General features: G+C 39.0%; 1 protein-coding gene across 1 annotated transcript in view; it reads right to left on the bottom strand.

The window, feature by feature from the left end:
- Positions 1 to 13,539, bottom strand: part of DCHS2 (dachsous cadherin-related 2) — a 72,380-nt gene extending 58,841 nt beyond the window's left edge. Inside the window, 3 exon segments of the mRNA XM_075035707.1 lie at positions 4,697 to 4,928; positions 13,296 to 13,511; positions 13,513 to 13,539. Of these exon segments, the coding sequence (XP_074891808.1) occupies positions 4,697 to 4,928; positions 13,296 to 13,511; positions 13,513 to 13,539 (475 nt within the window).
- Between the last annotated feature and the right edge of the window lie 5,202 nt (positions 13,540 to 18,741).

Below are 18,741 nucleotides of genomic sequence, written 5' to 3'. Positions count from 1 at the left end.
GGAGTAGTTTGTGAAGAACTGCAGCCCGTGGGAAGGACTCACATTGGAGAAGTTTGTGAAGGACTGTCTCCCATGGGAGGGACTCCATGCTGGAGCAGGGGAAGAGTGTGAGGAGGAAGAAGCAGCAGAGACGTGTGATAAACTGACTGCAGCCCCTATTCCCCGTCCCCTGCGCCACTCACAGGGAGGAAGTAGAGAAAATTGGGAGTGAAGTTGAGCCTGGGAAGAAGGGAGAGGTGGGGGGAAGGTGTTTTAAGATTTGGTTTTATTTCTCATTACCCTACTCTGATTTGATTGGCAATAAATTAAATTAATTTCCCCACACCCAGTCTGTTCTGCCCATGATGGTAATTGGTGAGTGATCTCTCCCCATCCTTATTTCAACCCATGAGTCTTTCATTATATTTTCTCTCACCTGTCCAGCTGAGGAGTAATAGAGTGGCTTTGGTGGGCACCTGATGTCCAGCCAGGGTCAACCCACCACGCTCCCAGAAACATTCTCAGTAAAATATAAAGGAAGGTCACAGCCTCTGTTTTAGGCATCTAATTTAGGTAGGACTCACAGAAACACAAGCCTAAATATCTTACATAGTCAAAAGAAACAGAGAAGCTAAGTTAAATGCTTATACTGCTCTAACGTACACTGTGTGAATGTTACTTTCTCTGCAACCTTTTCATACTAGGTTTAAATCACTAATACTGTCAAATGAACACAAACCAATGGTTGCTGCCTTTTACTTAGCCTTCATGGGAGTTTCCTCTGCACAAAGTGACTAGCTAGGGGACTTGTTCCAAGAATATGAACAGCCCATTTACCTGAGGACTGACACATGAAGTCACAATGGCCCAAAGACTATTATTAATTTTGTAGATTTGAAACAGCTTCCTTGAACCAGGGCTACAGTAAGATGATAACCATCTTTTTATCCAGCTCTAAAGAAGGGTATCACCAAGATCAATGGAAAAATGAATTATATGCCCTTGGGTGAAGGAAAATATTAGTGCTTGTAACATAATGAAAGTTTATCAATTCAATTGTTAATCCCAAAGTCTTAAAGTTAAGCGCTGCATAGGTTTTCTGCCACACTTGTGATTGTATCCTGTGACTTAAATTTTTAATTACCTGCTCAGCCATAACTATAAATACACTGTTCTTCAGATAGCTTGTTAGGTAATGATGGGAAAATAAACAAACATAGCTCAAACAGTTTCTTAGCCAGAAGAGCTCTTCAACTTGCTCTGTTCTAATCAATTCACGAGTGCTGTTCATAGATCATGCATGGATCAGATATCTACAAAAGGAAACATAATGAAGCCAAGATGTTGTTTACACCAACACTAGAAACAAATGATAGCAAGAGTCACGAACTAGCAGAGGAACTGATTTACAGTTCCCTATCCATACATTTTTCTAGTTACACAGTTCTTAAAGTGGTTTTTCTTGTGGACAGTCTATCATCAATCAAATGAAAAATATTTCATTTCATTTTTTTCTCAAAGGGAAATGCAATAAATGTTATTTATTGAGTATAAGAGCATATCACAAACAATAAATGCAGTATCTAAAAGCTAAAATAGCAATCAAATATCACTAATAAAGACTTGTTTAGAATTCAAAAAACTTTTTAATGGAATATCTATCTGCTCAGTGAAAGGCTCTTCCTTCACACCCTCACTGAATGTATCTATATATGACATCCACATGTCACAGTGCTTGAAAAAAAAAGATGGAGGCCCTTCAAGGAGGTTGGATGTGGCTTGACCTCCTAATACCTATGTATCAAAAGCATCACTGATATATTCTATACAGTCAGTGGTCAACCAGCTGGTGTGATATCCTGTACTGTGAACACACATCACTATGCAAAGCTAAAAGCTTTCTTAATATATCCATACAATTGCTTTAACAAAGCAACAGCCAGAAGCAAGCCATAGCAGTGAAGAATTCAGGTTACAGTTTTTATTTTATTATTTTATCCATTTCTCTTAAACATGAAAAAGGGAATGGGGGAAAAAAGTTAATCTTTAGTGAGTATTCGAAGCTCAGCACTCCAAAAACATTCCCTGAAGAAAACTACAGTCAGATAAATTTTCAAATCCACAATCTACATGCCATAAAATAGAAACTACATGTGCCATAGAGAACAGCATCATCTTGCATATGATTTTAACGTACTGTAGGGCAATGTAACAAACTGTTAGCTACTAATTAATTTAAATCTCATAATACTGAAAACATCTCTGTCCACTTCCACATATAATGCTAAGGGCTATAATGAACATAATAAGTCAGAAAGACTAGTGCATTGATTTTCATTGCTTATTTCTAAATGCTCTGTCAGTAAGAAATATTAAACATTTAAAAAAATAAAACTTATCAGTAAGGCAAATTCATGGAAGGCTCCAACACCATCCCTGTGCCTCCCTTTTAGGTCCTCTAATAATGAAAAGAGCAGATAAAACAGAATATGCCATACTTCAAATTGGAAAAACTGCAGAACACATCAGTAACAGACTGCACATTCATGACATCAGAAAAACAAAGACCAAAACTGTAATATGATCTTGTTTGGCTTACGGGTTTGGGGATTTACCTCCTGAAGAATTCCTATCTCTTGTCATACTTGTCCATTGCCCTCTGTTCACAAAATGCAGCCCACAAAACTAGATAAAGTCCCCCACATAACCTTCAGAGAGACAATATAAATTAGGCCATATATCAAAGCATATGAAGACAGCTTTAGCACAATGAAAACTGGAAAATGTCAGTGTCCTAACAAGAAGGAGGAAGAGCTCATAATCTCTATGCCCTAACAGTGAGCCACTTATTCAATTTCCCTCTGAATACTGAACAGTTTTTGCAGCAATTTAACCTGCAAAGATTGCAAAACTTCTGTGTGACAAATTGGCAATTTTAATGTTTATAATGTTTATTTTTTGCCAAGAGTTTAAAAATCATTCTGCTCACCAGTGACTGAGCAAAAGCACTATTGTAGGTAAATGTGGAAGAATATAAAAGGAAAAAGTGTATTCTTCAGAAAAGAAAAACCACACATCATTAATATTAGTAAGTTAAAATTAGTCTGGCCTCATGAATTACCCAGGAGATCTGATTAAGCGCAATCAGATTCCAAGCACTGTAACGTGGGGAATAGTGTCTCTGACCTATATGCTCTTCTCATCATGAAATGTCAGCAATAATGACCTCAAGCAACTCCACCCTGAATTTGGTCTGCCTTTGATAAAATACCATGATAGATCTGCAAAATAATAGTAACTTATAAACTTACGGTCTTCATGATTAAGCATGACATTTTTCCTATACAAAGTGCCAAAACTGGAAAAAAAAAAAAGGCCAAAAGGTCACAATCTGAGGAAGAAGCCTTTCAAAAGAGAGGACTGCTGCAAAGCCAGTGCTGCTAGCATGATCCACAGGGGCTCTCTCTGACAAGCCTGCTTGGGCAGTTTTAAAATGACCAGTTAAATGCCTATGGAGATCCAGCTTCCTAATTATTGATTGAACTATATATTTTTGGCATCAGCTATGCCCCTGAGACTCTGATTTGACAGGCAGTTAAAAGTCCTCAGTTAAATAAATTCTAAAATAGCCAAGACAAGCAGACCGACTTCCTAAGAACATTAGTTTCTTCTGTTCATCAGAGTATTTTGGGGACCATGTAAGAAAGTGAAAATAGGCACCATTTTGAAAGAGTAGAGCCTTGTAACATTTCATATGCCAAACAGCTAATATATACACACATACAACAGCCAAAAAAATGTTTACAATACATAAAATAATTCCCTGTGCCATGACCATCATAAAGCAAAACCATTGATCTAGATAGATTCACATGCAAGGGCTGGCTCTCAGGTAAAATGATAGCTGCAGTTTAGTTAACCGCTCCCTGAAAACACCATTGGACATTTGTAGATACGCTGGTCATGTTCTTTCCAGCTGACATTGATAACTATTTTAAGGTTAGAAAGCAGACTACAGGGGCTGCTTTGTGGCCATGGGAAAAGTAATTCAATCTGTGAGATTCAACCTGTTTTTGAGAAAATTCACCCAGATTTGCTTTTGCCATAATTGCTTTCTTGCTCTCTTCGTCACTCCTTCACTGAACCTCTCTCCAGAAACCAGAAGGACAAAGAGTCACATCAGGAAGCAAAAGGCAGAGAAAGACACTTATAAAGCTAATCATTGAGTCGAATAGGGAGGCAGCTGGATATTTTAAGACTGTGAGCAGAATGGGGACTTATTCTAGCACAGTGTGGGGAAAAGTTAGGACAGAAACAGAGATATGAAATGAAAGGACAAGCATCTTGAAGGGTCTTTCATTGCTCCTCAAGAGTAAGAGCTAAAAATTTAAGGAATTCAGATATTATTGTAAAAAATAATGTTTTGATTATTTCTCACAATGATGAATAGATTTATGGCTGAAAATAGTGTTAAGTGGCATACTGCTTGACCTGTATTGTACTGGCATTTACCATGTTTCCCATTCTCCTGTTTATTCCAGTGAACGCAAAGGCTTCATATTAAACCTAAATCCTCCATCCTCCTCTAGAATTATTGCCCAGCAGAATCTAAGATTCAACTGTATGACATGACTCCAAATAAAAAAAAAATCATTGTCAAGGAAAAGATACATGTTGTATAATTATAGCCTTTCTGAATAATAGACTCATACAGTACCTGTGGATGTATCCACTGTGAAAAAAGAAGAAAATTCTCCTGGGACCAGTTCATATGTGACAACGCCATATATTCCTGAATCTCTGTCTGTGGCAACAACATTGATGACCTCTGTTCCTGGCTGTGTGTGACTGCTGATGCTTGTCACATAGACGGTTTGTTCAAAAACAGGTTGATTATCATTAATATCTTCTATCTCAATGCGAACAAAAGCTTGGGCACTCAGCCCACCCTGTTGGATAAATCAGAAAGATAAAAACAAAAAACAAGGTAAATTTTAAAAGTGTACACAACAGAATGATGCACATCTGGCTTCAGCCCATCATTAGGAAATGGAACATGCTGCAACAATACTGAGCAATGAAAAAGTCTGTTAAAATCAACTTATGATATCTGTAATATCCCAAAATATTGCATTCAGGCAAGCTACACACTCAGAACAACTCCAGTGGGCTGACTGAGTACACAAAGAAGTTCAACTTCTCACAACAATGAGGCCTGAACATGGAGTTATTTTTGTAAATACTAATGAACCCTACTCATGTCAAATCTTTGCTAGTCTAACCTTGCTTGTTTTTACTGTAATCACCTACACACCACTTACTCCTTCACAACTAAAAGTCAGGGCTTTCTGCCCCAGAAACACATGTCCCCCAAGTGACTGTGGGTGACTGTGGTGTTCCAGTAAAGCAGGAATAACTTCTTTCTATCTTTGAGTCTTTCAGATTTAAAAGCGTGACCATTATAACAGCAAATATGAGGCTTTTTCAACTACTGATTAGGAACACAGACTGAGAGCAGAGCAGTGCAGGACAGCCAAAAGCTGACTTGTCAGGCTGCTGCCTGCAAGACCCATCATCCATTTACCACCCTGGCAGGTTCAAGCAGTTCTGCTCGTGCAGCATGCGTGTGTGTCTATACATATATATTTTTGTCTGCGTATGTGTGTATATAAGTGTGTGTGTGTATATATCTCTCTATATATATATGTATGCATGTGTGCTTGTCTACATACCCACACCTTCACTTTGTGTACACAGACAGAACAACACCAAATTCAACTGAAGCACATAGCTGAAATGATTTGTTGATGTAAAATTTGTAACTGATTACATAAAATCATTTCCAGTGCGCCTGTGATTTTGCAAGGAAAGAGGTCTCAACACGCTTTCTAGGGGTCTTGGCTCGACTTCTCTGCTCTTGTTTCTTTTCCCTACACAAAATGCTGGGAAAAGAGCCAGGTGTTGGGCGCAGCTTTGGCACTGTACCTCTTTGCGACCCCAGCCCAGTCACTGCACTGCTCTCCACATGGTTGAGGCTCCTGCTACAGGTGCCCACCAAGAGCCCACTGAAATACTGTGTGGGCAGCCGTGGTACCACATTTAGCCTTGTTCTGCAGTGAAACAGGAGAAGCAAGGAGCAACTGCAAGCTGGCTTATCAAACTATGCTACAACAACATCACAATCTGCCATGGCAAAGCACTGAATTTTTTGTCAGTCTGGAAAAAAAGACAATTCTGTGGGTGCTGAAGTGTAGATCCCACAGGGTCCCAAGTGAAACAAATCGCAATTTACTTCTCAGAGGTACTACCTTGTACTCCCTGCAGGCTCCCTCCCATCAGTTTGGAGGGGTTCATATTTCCAAGGTTATTTTACAGCCGTAACAACTACAAACATTTTTAAAAGAAAGCAGCTCCACTTGTGGCACAGCTAACAGCAAATGCTGGGGCACTGGCATGTGCAACAGAGGCACAAAGCAGCACATGTATGTATAGCCTGTATGTAGTACATTAAGATAAGATACAGATGGAGGAAGAATCCTGCGCTCCTTAAAGGCACACTGAGCATGCTGTGCTTGTACCAATTAGTCACTTACAGAAACTGCTGACACAGATCAGATGTTGGTGTGTACACATCACAAGATATGCTGAGCTAGTCCAAACAATTTTGCAGTCACAGTAGCTATGATATAAAAAAAATAAATAGGTTGCAGAATTCTGCAACCTAATTGTTCATGTCAATTATTTTTAAACCTGACCTTCATGAAACCATCCAATGATTCAGACTGGATACCACTCCTTTAGACTTGCCCTGCAGCATAATAATCTCCCCCAAAATTATTTTTGTCAGTTTGCTTTTTATGTCCACAGGTTCAGACTTACTTTTGGGAAAAAAATAGTATCGGCATTCTGTTCCACATTTCCATAGGGATTTTTGCTTTGTTCCATTTAGTTTTTTTCTTCCACGTAATATTACCTCTGTTGGGTGGCAGTGACATTCCCATGAAGGCTCAAGTATGTGAAAAATTAGGATGATCTTGTGCATCACGTGTCTATGTTTCACCCACAGACTAGGAGATCTGGCCCACATCCTCCTGGTGTGCTTGGGTTTCCTTCAAAGAAAACCCAAGCATGGCATGCTTCCAGGGCTCACCGCTGCTGCAGAGGGAGCCAGCAGCCAGGACACGTGCCTGGGGACTAGGACCGTGAAGTGTACCGGGCTAGCACCAGCCTCAAAACTACTCAGCCAGCCATGAAACCCTGTGCCACTATGGAGAAGCGGAGGTGTGCGGATCTAGCGGGCTCACTGCCAACACCCCAACCACGCTTCAGGGTGAGTCCCTTCCCCAATAGCTTGATTTCCACACAGAGGAAATTCCTGCACAGGAGCTAAAAGGGGGGGCCCCCATGTGCTCTGTTCACTGTCAGAAGATGCTCTGCATCTCCACAGCTTTCAGCTACTTTAGGACAGAAATGAGAAATGAGAAATTTTTAAGGCAAGAGGGCCAAGGAAGAAGTGAGGTCAATTATAAAAAGCATCTAAAAAGATGGTTGGAACAGCATGAAACCAAACTGCAAAAACTTATTAGAACTTGTGTGAAACTGCTTCTTCCAAGTTTAATTATTGCTAAACAGACATAAAAACAAACAACAAAAAACAACACTCTTCAGCCAATTTGTATTTCTCCTATGGAGTTACGTAAAGACTCCAAAGTCTTTGGAAATTGATTAATTCTAAGTATGTGGGGGAACCTAATCTCTCAGAAGACAGGCCAAATTTTATGATAGAGACAGACCCTTCTTTTCCTGAAGAAGCAGTGCATCCCCTCACACATAAGTCAAGTACGATATTAACTTATTACCTTAACGATACTAACTGGTTATGGCTCAGTGCTTGCTCTGGCTATAAAAATTTTTAAGTATCATCCCAAGCGAGAAGGAACAAACTGCTTCTATTTCTAACCACATGGATATACTTCATCTACTCGGAAGCAAGCACGACATAGTAGATCTTCCAAAATATGAAAGCCGATTTAAACAAGTCTGTTGCTGACAGAAAATTGCATTTGTCAAAACGTGTTACAAGCAACAGAAAGACACAGTTTTTCATTTTGAAATCCCTCTTCTCAAACATTCAAGTATTTTTAACTACTGTAGTGCTGTTTGATGCAAAAAAAAAAAAAGTCACAATTACAACAGCTTCTTTGTCAGACTCCTGAGAGTTGTGTGTCCTGTGGAACAAAAAGGGGACATAAGAAACTACCACCAAGTAAAAATAAGCACAAGTATTATTTTCTTGACTTTGGCACGACCAAATTTGTGTGAAAAGATAAAGCTATTAGTACACCTCTTTATCGTGTCTCAAAAAAAAAAAAAAAAAAATCCTACCATAGAAATGGTGCTATTTTGAATAGCTGTATTTCTTCATCTCAGTGCTGTAAAATGCTTAAGAATCTGCCAAGATTTCCACTACAGCCTCCAAAGTTTTTGTCAGTGAACTGTGCTGTCAAATTTTTGTTCCAAACTAAACTGTGATATACAGGATCCCTGACATGAAGACATATTTTCTTTTTTTTTTTTTTCATTAAACCTAAAAGATATGTCACCTTGAAGTTGTAATGCTGTCAAAATGGAGAGACATCGCCAATTATCTCAAAAGCCTTAACTTCTTCAGAAGCCTGTCAGTGTCCAGTGCTTACCTCTACGTTTCAATTGCTTCAGCATAAAAGACAAAGAAAACTGGACAAGCAGCGTGGTTTACCAAAAAGCAAGAGATGAAGAACAAAGTATTTTTCTATGCAGAAAGACATTAAGAGAGTTGCTAATACAGCTGTCGATGATGTATTGAACCTTTTGTAATGATTATGTAGCAGCTAAAAAACTGAAGACCTAGCATTCCTTATAAAAGATACAAGGACGCTTCTTTTCATCTCCAGTTGATTAGTATTAAAATAAGATGACTTTTAATTGCCTCCCACCACCATTCAACGGCAGCCTTCAAACCATCATTAAGGGCAGTCCTATCACAGCACTCAAGAACCTCACTTGGAGAAAACAAAACCAAGGCAGTCCACTCTGCAAAGGGAAAAGACAAAAAAAACCCCACAAACCCAAACCTCTGGACTTTCAGTAGGTTATACAGGTGTGTGTGGCACTCCTTATACTAGTGGAGGACAAAGAGTGGAAGAACATCCTGCCTGTGCTCTGCAGTTTTTAAAACTTCTTGCCAGACCAATATTAGAGTCGGTACACTGGCACGTGGACTGTGTTACCTACAGAGATGTTTGTTGCTGGAATTGGTCCATGCCTGGTAGCAGCTCTCACAAACATAGGTCATCCAGTCTTCCCCAGCTTTTGAAGAAAACTGTGGGCCAGCTCCTCCCAGAGTCAACGTTGGACACTCCTGAACACCCCTCATTCTGCACCAACCCCAAGATCATGCAACTCAGATTTTGGCTTTGAAGGCCAGGCAACTGTTGTCTGTAAGCAGATAGTACAGATGCCACTAGACAGAATTTAAATTAGCATTATTCCAATTAAATTTCTCTGGATTGTGACAGGTTTTCTTTAACAGCTGCAGTCATTACTGTTTATTTGGTTGAAAGAGAGAGAGAGGTGATGGGCATCATAAAAAATGCAAATGAATAAACAAAATGATTGAATTATGCATGATACATAGCAATAAAATTTGCCACTGTACAGCAGCAAAAGTATGTGCTGTTAAAAAAAAAGGTTTCCTGTGTGAAAGTGAATTCACATTAAGACTCTTTAAGGCAGAAGTACACAAAGCAAGCATAAAGGAAGCATAAATTTACATATGTAGTAGTTTGGAGACCCCTAATCAAACAGGCAAGAACACACAATGGAGCGTCCATTTCAGTCATGTTGTGAAAGCAAACAAAAAAAAAGCCAAACAATAGAATTAAAACATATCAGACCTAATTTGCACATATTCAAAACCAAAAAAAGTACTAATTTTGTCCTCTATACTGCTTTGGAAACATGCATATACTCTTATTAGAATTCCTGCTTTTCTGTATTTTCCTTTTGCAAGTCTTGATTTCACAGTATGTCTGATCTAAATCTCTCTCAAGTGCTTGTGGAGCTTCTCCAAGCAACATACCTTCACCCAATTTTGTTTTTCCAGAGAGAGGAAAAAAACCTACAATCTTAATATCATTACAAGAAAATTTCAGCTGACTGTAAATTCAAAGACTCCCCAAATGCCTGCTGAAACTGTTTCTGATCTGTCACAAGTGCATAAATACAGCTGTTGTGACTAAGGGTGCAGTTTGAATTGGGGGTGTCCCAGGCAGAGCTGGCATGTGAATCACAGGAGGGTCACCCTCACTACTGGAACAGCTCTCAGTCTGCCACAGTTCAGACCGAGACCCAAGGAGAGGGCTAGATGCAGATGCTGTGGGATTCAGCACAAACACCTTTCTATAAACCTAGCTACATGACTTCTTTTCACATAAAAGCATTTCAAGGAGTACCAACGAATATGTATGTGAAGTAAGTGACTTTGGGACCAAAACTGGTGCTGCCAACTGAAAAGGCTAATGCTAATATTATGATCAGTCTTATCCCCACTTAATCAGTGAGAGTGCTCCCACAAGCTCTCATGGGATGTTCATTTAACACCAGTTTAACAGAATCTGTTTTCCACTTGCCTCTCCATAGGCTCTTGTGTGCAATTTCAGTTCTCCCATTACGCTTTCAACATAATGCATAAAAGACATGACTGACAAAGCTCCAAAACCATGTAATGGAGTAGGCACAAACAGGTGGAGGAAACTGATAGTTTTGCTGTAAGATAAACTGAGCACCACCTGGAGAATACTTTTTCCTCCTCATTTCTAATTAACTTTGTTATTTTCTTTCCTTTTCATCTCTCTCCCCCATCTTTGACAACACTGACCCTTCACTATTCCTCTGTCTTTTCTGTACACATTTCTCCCCTGACTGTAGCCTCTACTTTGAACCCCACACCTAACATCTTTAACCCATCAAAATCAGCAGCAGAATGCCAGGAGATAAAACACCCTACTATAATTCTGCTTTAAAGGTGGAGAGTGGATCAATGTAAGTTCAGGTATATTGAAAATTTTGAAAAGCTAATATTGAATTTAGGTGCTTTAGTATTTAGATGTCAGATGAGCAAATTTTTAGAAATCAATGGGATCTACAAAGTGCTGACTTCCAGTAAAAAGGTCAAGTCCTGCCTGTCACAGACAAGGCAATCAAGAATTGAACCCCTCTCCCAATTATTGAACTTCTGAAAACACAAGGTCCCTAAATGAAGATAAATGACAGACCAATTTAAAAATTAAATACTCTGTAGTTTCAATGCATTGGCTGTTTAACTTTGGATGGAAGATTTATCATTGAAGCAGTAATTTATTAAAAAAAAAAATGCATCAAGCTTTTTTCATGTAAACCTGTTTTCTTTCACATTTTCAAGATAATCTTCTGGCCCAGACCGGATATCTTAGAAACTTGACAGAATTTCACTGCTATTGTCCAGCTCTCACATAGCTTTTATCAATAAGACTAATCTTGATATTCCAGATACATGTATGTGTTCTTCACATTTATACAGCTTCAAAACATGTGATAGAAGGAAAAATGAAGTGATGAAGTACAGCAGAATACATAATTTTCTGCTGTTATACATTGCAATACTGACTGCTTTACTTTTCAAGGCTTGGACATCTGTACTCAGGTGTATGCTACAAAATTTTGCCTAGAAAGGAATTCTGAAGACAGAAATCACAAATCAGAGAAATTCCAAAATGGTCACACAGACTTAATTCTCCTGTAAAGATTACAGACGCTGTCCTAACAAAAAGACTTACATTCTTAAATTATTAGATGTTCAAATCAGAAAGAGCCAGGAAACAAACATACAAACAAAGAAATATATTCCTATATAATTGTTTCTCCTCAAAAGAAACCTATGGGGAAGAAGAGGCACACTGCTAAAGGCACTATTAATACAAGAGAATGCTGCTGTACCCTCTGAAATAAACACTAAATAGTGATAGCTAAAGAAAAAAAAAAAAGCAGATTAATCGCTTAACTATTACACATATATCCAAATTCAACAACATATGAACATACCCTCAACTACTACTTTCTCAAAATGCAGCAATTAATACCAAGCACCAACTGCAGCTGTTTAAGTTCATCCACTCATGAATATGGAAATCATAGTTCACTAAGTTTCTCCAGTGTACTGTAATAAAAAGCACAGACTTTTTAATGAAAAATACAGTATTTCTAGCACAACTGCATTTTTTAAAATTTATATTAGATACGCTTAAGACGATATCTTAAATGCAAGGTAATTATTCAAAGTATGGAATAAAGACTGTATAGCCTGAAAATTTCAACATTTTTCAGCTCAAATTGTGTTGCAAAATGTGACCTGAATAACATTTTTTAAAGTGTCCCTATGTTAATTTAACATTTGAAGCCAACCAGTAACCTTTTTCTTCAGCCTCTTCACAGTTCACTACTAAAGCTAAAGAAAGTTAAGAAAAGTACCAGCTGGTCTCCTTTTGGGCCTCTCATTGCAAATCGCCTTTAGATACTTCCACAACAAGATGAACCCAAGAATTATTTTCTTCCAGTCTTTTTCAGGAATTGTGCTACCAAAAATTTCTGTCATGTGGCACCCAGACATCTCGATGTGTTCCCACCAGAATGAACGTCTCTTCGCCTTCCTTGCCAAACAGAGATCTGAAATGGACTATTTCAGGCACAGGCAACTACCCTGCCCTTGCTGTACCATGAATACCCACTTCCAAGCACCAGATCTTGTAAAGTGGGAAAACTTTCAGACACACCACTGCAGGGAGGCTGTACCCAGCCACAGCAGCAGCAATGGCATCAGCTAGCTAGGAAGGACAAAGAATTTATCCAGGAAAATCATTGGCACCCACAGTAACCATGCAGCTCTAGCACAAGTTACTGGTTTATTACTGCTGCAGTCATCCTGAAAGCAGGGAGCAGAGGTAACCTGGAGTCCACCAGTTCCAAGAGGAGAAGGAAAATCAGTAGGGACTAACACATCCTAGAAATGGTTTTCAACAACTTGTTTATGAGTAATTGGGGATTTCACAGCCAATTTTATCAATTTGGGTCAAAATTTATAGTTCATGAAGTATCACTTTCTACCCTCTGTAGGGGTAAGAAATTTTATTCAAATTAATGCAATTTTTACATACTAATTACATTCTCATTTAAGAGTATACAGCGCATCCAAATTTGTAAATGCATTCACAAACCTGGTAGTATGGAAAGGTGAAACTTACCCCATCCATAGCTTTTACTAAGAGATCATAAGTGGTTGGATCTCCTTCTCTGTCAATGTCTTGAGACACACAGATCTGACCAGTACGTGGGTCAATCTGGAAGGCTTTGGATTTTTCATAATAATGAAATCCATCGTAAAGAAAATACTCAATTTCACCAAACTGATCAGCATCTGCATCTGTTGCCTTCACCTGCAGGGAAACAACAGAGATAAAAAATGAAGCCAGTGAAACTATTACTCATTCATTCAAAAATCACAGATAGTTTTTTTAAAAAGTTACCTGTTTGTGTTGTAAAAGCAAATGTGCATACACACAGTAAATACAAACATGTTCTGATACCTAAGCTGTCTGTCTGCAGTTTGTAAAATAATGATTCAGCTACTGACAGTATAATTATTGCAACAAGCATGTAAGATCGATTAGACCTGTCTGTAACATTACTTGTTTATCTGTCAATAATTATCTCGATCAAGTAGACTTCCCATGACTGGAAAAGCCATACACATTAAGCCATGTCAGTAGGCCATACCTTAAGCTACTTTCCCTTCATGTTATTTTTACCAGTGGAGGTAGGTCTCATGAAAACCACATCGCACATAGATCAGAACAGTGCTGCAGGACATTTTCTAAAAGACTCCCCAGAGCTTAATTTAGTTTTCACTTGAAAGAGGGCTTGGTGGCATGGTGATCCATACAAGTTAAGGACTGGAAGTGGTTTTAATTTCCAGTCCTCTCTCCAAGGAGCTAGAGCTCTACCAACACAACTAAACGTGACCGTCACATGCATGCACAGCACAAAGCAAGAGATGCACACACTGCAGCAAGTCCCTGTGAGAGACTTAATTACCTTGCCCGTGGAGTCTTGCATGGAGCTGTAACTGCTGAATGACAAACAAGCCTAACATCTTTTCTTTTCAGCTTTATTAACTACATCTAAAAAGCAGCGTGAATTCTGCTGTAAATCTCAAACAAGATGTGAAAACCTGGGGTGACTTTCAAGATGCCCTTTGCCCACAGGGGAATTGTTTTAAGATACTGAACTGGGACTGAATTAAAACCAAATGAACAAAAACATGGCTTGGGAAGGCTGGAAAGCATGGAGGTGGGGAAAGGGAAACCATGTAAAAAGTGCCAATGCAAATTATAAAGCTATATCTTACTCTGGACCAGTTACTTCCATCAGAATTTTAAAATTACAGATAGCCCAAAAGATACATGTTTTATGTCAATTATTTATTTTCCTTGTTGCGGTTTGTTTGGTTTTAAGCACCCTGTGGACTCCTCCACTTCTCCATGGGATGCTCAAGATTTGCTGTACTTCAGAAGAGGTATCACTGTGACTGTAATTGCACCACATACTCCAATGCACCTTTCCCCCACCACAGACGGTTTCTTACAGCACTGAAGGCCATTATACCGTAGTTTCTGGTGTAGCAAATAGAAGGCTCCTCCAGGGGAGCCCTGTGCTTGCAGAGCCCTTCGCACTCCTTTCACGCCCTTGCAGTTTTCATCCCATGGCTGCAGCACAGGGTGCAACGCGCGCAGCCACTCCTGACCCCAGTCCAACCACTTGGTCCAGGTAAGTTAAAGGCAAAACTCACACTCAGCTTCAGCAGAACAAAGATCCAGCTCTGAAAATGCTTTACAGCTGTATATAAATCAAGTCTACAACACACATATTTCATCAGCCTTGTACTTTGTTATTTCTGTCATAAAAAATAATAAAACATAAGTCTAGTGTGCTCTTGGTACTCTCCTACGCCGATGCTATGGAACAGTAATTCACTTGGCCCTTATAAGAAAAGTATTTCAATTTATTTCTTGTGCCTGAAATCTAATGTGGGTGACAATACTGAAAGGTTCTGACTCCCTGTGCCTGCACACAGTTACATGTCTAAATGCTAACATTTATGCCTGCAGTTGAGCATGGGTGATTAATTATGGGTGTGCAATTCAAATGTATTGTTAGAAGTCTAGCCAATTATGTTCAACAACTGACAGAAAGTTTTCTTTCTTGCAAATTATGCAGTCCTCAGACTTGGAACTGTACCTGCAAAGGCATAATAAATGATGAATTTAAATCAAAATGCTTCAGATACAGTTAAGAGTTATCACAGATTTTAGAAATTAAAGCACACGGCAGTCACTGTCCAAAACACGTCAGATTATAATATCATACTGCACTAGTACCGATCTGTCCTGGTTTCGTCTGGAATAGAGTTACTTTTCTTTCTAGTAGCTGGTATAGTGCTATGTTTTGGGTTCAGTATGAGAAGAGTGTTGATAACACACTGATGTCTTCAGTTGTTGCTAAGTAGTGTTTAGACTAAGTCAAGGATTTTTCAGCTTCTCATGCCCAGCCAGCAAGAAGGTTGGAGGGGCACAAGAAGTTGGGAGGGGACACAGCCAGGGCAGCTGACCCAAACTGGCCAACAGGGTATTCCGTACCATAGGACATCATGCCCAGTATATAAACTGGGGGAGTTGGCCATGGGGGCAGATCACTGCTCAGGAACTAACTGGGCATCGGTCAGTGAGTGGTGAGCAATTGCATTGTGTATCACTTTTTTTTGTATATGCCAATTCTTTTATTATTATTATTTTCATTTTATTATTATCATTATTATTTTCTTCCTTTCTGTCCTATTAAACTGTTCTTATCTCAACCCATAAGTTTTACATTTTTTTTCCCCCCGATTCTCTCCCCCATCCCACTGGGGGGGGGGGGGAGTGAGTGAGCAGCTGCGTGGTGCTTAGCTGCTGGCTGGGGTTAAACCATGACACAATCCTACGGAGTATTACAGCAGTTAAGTGCCTGAGAGCTGTGAATTACAGCAATCCAAACAGGAGGAAATGAAGGCATCAGCAGGAATTTTCACAGTGGATTGATCAAGAGTGTTATATATTGGCAATATCACGGAGGTGATAGAGCTGAAAGGATTTATATGCCTTAGAGGTGTAGGAGGCAAGAGAGTACCTAATCTGTAACACCTCTGTTCTGACACGCTGAATATGAGATTGGGATCTAGGAGAAAAGAAAGGGTGTAAAAGGAAGGGTTATGCTCACAGGGCCTTTCTCATTCTTTCACTAAATATGTTTTCAATACACTGAGTTGAAGATGCATGTTATTAAGGAGTGTAAACTTGGGAATAAGTAACTACAGGACAAAGTATTTCCCCAGGACACATTTTTAAAAGACAACAAAAGTCATGGTAGGGATAGCTACTGGCTGGACTCCTCCCATCAGTCATGCTTTTCTGTAAACTATGTCCTTTAGTCTGTTTGTACACCATCTAGACTGCAATCTGTCAGAGAAAAAGAAAGTTTCTTCTGTCCTGTTGACGCTACCAATAAAGTAATAAATGGTTGGAATGCAGACATCCTCTCAGGAGAAGGAAAAAGGGGGACCCAGAGAAACATTATGGAGAACAATTTTAAAAAGCTGATCCATCTACGTGATGCTTAAACAGACTAGTGCATGAGGAGAATGAATAGTGGAAACTGGTAGACACCAAAGGGTGTAAGAAGATAGGAAGAAAATTAGACAGTGTTGGAAGTGCAGAAATAACCTTCTATTTGCATATAGAAAGAGGTGCTGATCTCAGAGAAAAGCAAATGAAGGGAACCACTGTGTAATTAAGGATCATTAACCTCACCTAGATGTACACTTTAATCCTATAACACATGTGCAGGTTTGAATGGAGAAAAAAATGCTGGCAATACACTTGAACAGGAGGGAACAGAAACATAATTTTCAGTGCTATGCTGAAGAAGAGACTAGAGCTTATAGAAAGCAAACATTTGGCAGATCCTCAGATGACAACTCACAGCAATGGGCAATATATTCCCATATTTTATGGGCATGAAACAGTGTTACCAATAAATGAATAGTAAATAGGATTACAGAGAATTATATCAGCTCCTAAAGTCCAGGTTGTTTTAAACACCATTTTAAGAGAAAAATCCCCCCTCTTTTTTTTTTTCCTATTTTTTTTTATTTCCACTGCTTCAAAATTTTCAAGCATATATTTAACTGTGTCACTCTACTGTTTCAACACATTAAAATAAAGTTCCTGTCTATAGATCTAGATTCCTTTACTTTCTTTCCTAGGCATTATTTCCTGTTTTATAACAACTGAATATATTTTGAAAAGCAGAGCAATTATTTTATACTCTATGCAAAATGGGAGAAATTACTTGTGCACGCAAAACCACATCACAAAATACAATCTTATTAACCATGCAGATCAAAAATTCAAGACCTATATAAAGACCATTTCTAGGATTTAGAGTATGTAGCCTTAAAGCTGACTGCTTTGCAATGCTGAATTTCACGTGTGTGTGACCAGAATTAATTTTATTGCTTTCAGGTCAACAGAATACAAGTAGACTACAATTGGAAAGAGCAGGCAGTTTGGCCAAATAACTCATGACAGTGGTCATCTCTGATAGCAATTAAATGAGACTAAAAAATACTAATTCAATTTTTCATGGCTTAAGAATTGCTCTCATACCACATATTTTGTCACGTTTACTCCATTTGATTTCAGCTAAGCAAGATACAGCTTTCATAGCTCATAAAATCTGTTTGGAGGACTCAATATCAGAGCGTAAGACACATTTTTATTTTGTGCATAAAACGTGTGTTTAATTCTTTCAGTTGTATGGATATCTTGAAAAGCAAGTTAATTGCCAGCAGTCAGTTCAGAGCAAATCAGAATGTAGGGTAAACAAAAACATACTCCACTACTCCAAAATATTCATCATCAAATGTAAGACAGGACAAAAATAAATGGATACAGACATAGGGAAACTACCAGGAAACTGAAAGGAAATGGTTTAGCAATGGAGTTACACTGCTGATGAACGGTGTAAGCATAGTTCTGTCCTGCAGACATCACCGACACAAAATCCAACATCATTCCAATTAAAGTATTGAAGGAGACCAGGCCTGTTCATGGCAGTACAGCAATGCCTGATGGCAGACCCTTACCAGGTAAGCGCTGCAATACCATATGTAGGCAACCCAAACTCCACCAGAACAGCTGACCACCAGTACTGTGGAAGTATCTGCTACACCAAACCTTCATGCCAGGTCCATGGCCACAGGGAAGTAGAGGAGCAGCCTGTGTTGGTGGCATGCTGTCAGTAAAAGGAGATTGTAGAAATACTGGCAGTGAAATTACTGGTAGTTGATACTCTTTAAGAGTCATTTGGGTGTAACTGTACCTGTGAGATTAGCACATGAGCTGCCAGAAACACACATCATCTGACATCTTCAGTTCAGTGCCCTCACCTATAACCCTAGTTGGCAAGAAAATAGTATATAAAATACAAACCAATGATCTTTACCTCAAAGCTGCCTGAGGCAGTGTGGACAATAACGCTGACACCAGACCTGAAGCGTTTTAATAAGTACATTACTTCTCTGGATTTTTATCT

This window comes from Buteo buteo, chromosome 1 (genome assembly GCF_964188355.1).
Source record: "Buteo buteo chromosome 1, bButBut1.hap1.1, whole genome shotgun sequence".
In the NCBI taxonomy this organism is placed as follows: Eukaryota; Metazoa; Chordata; class Aves; order Accipitriformes; family Accipitridae; genus Buteo; species Buteo buteo.
The sequence above is the reverse complement of the archived record's forward strand: the minus strand, read 5'-3'. Positions and strand labels throughout refer to the sequence as shown.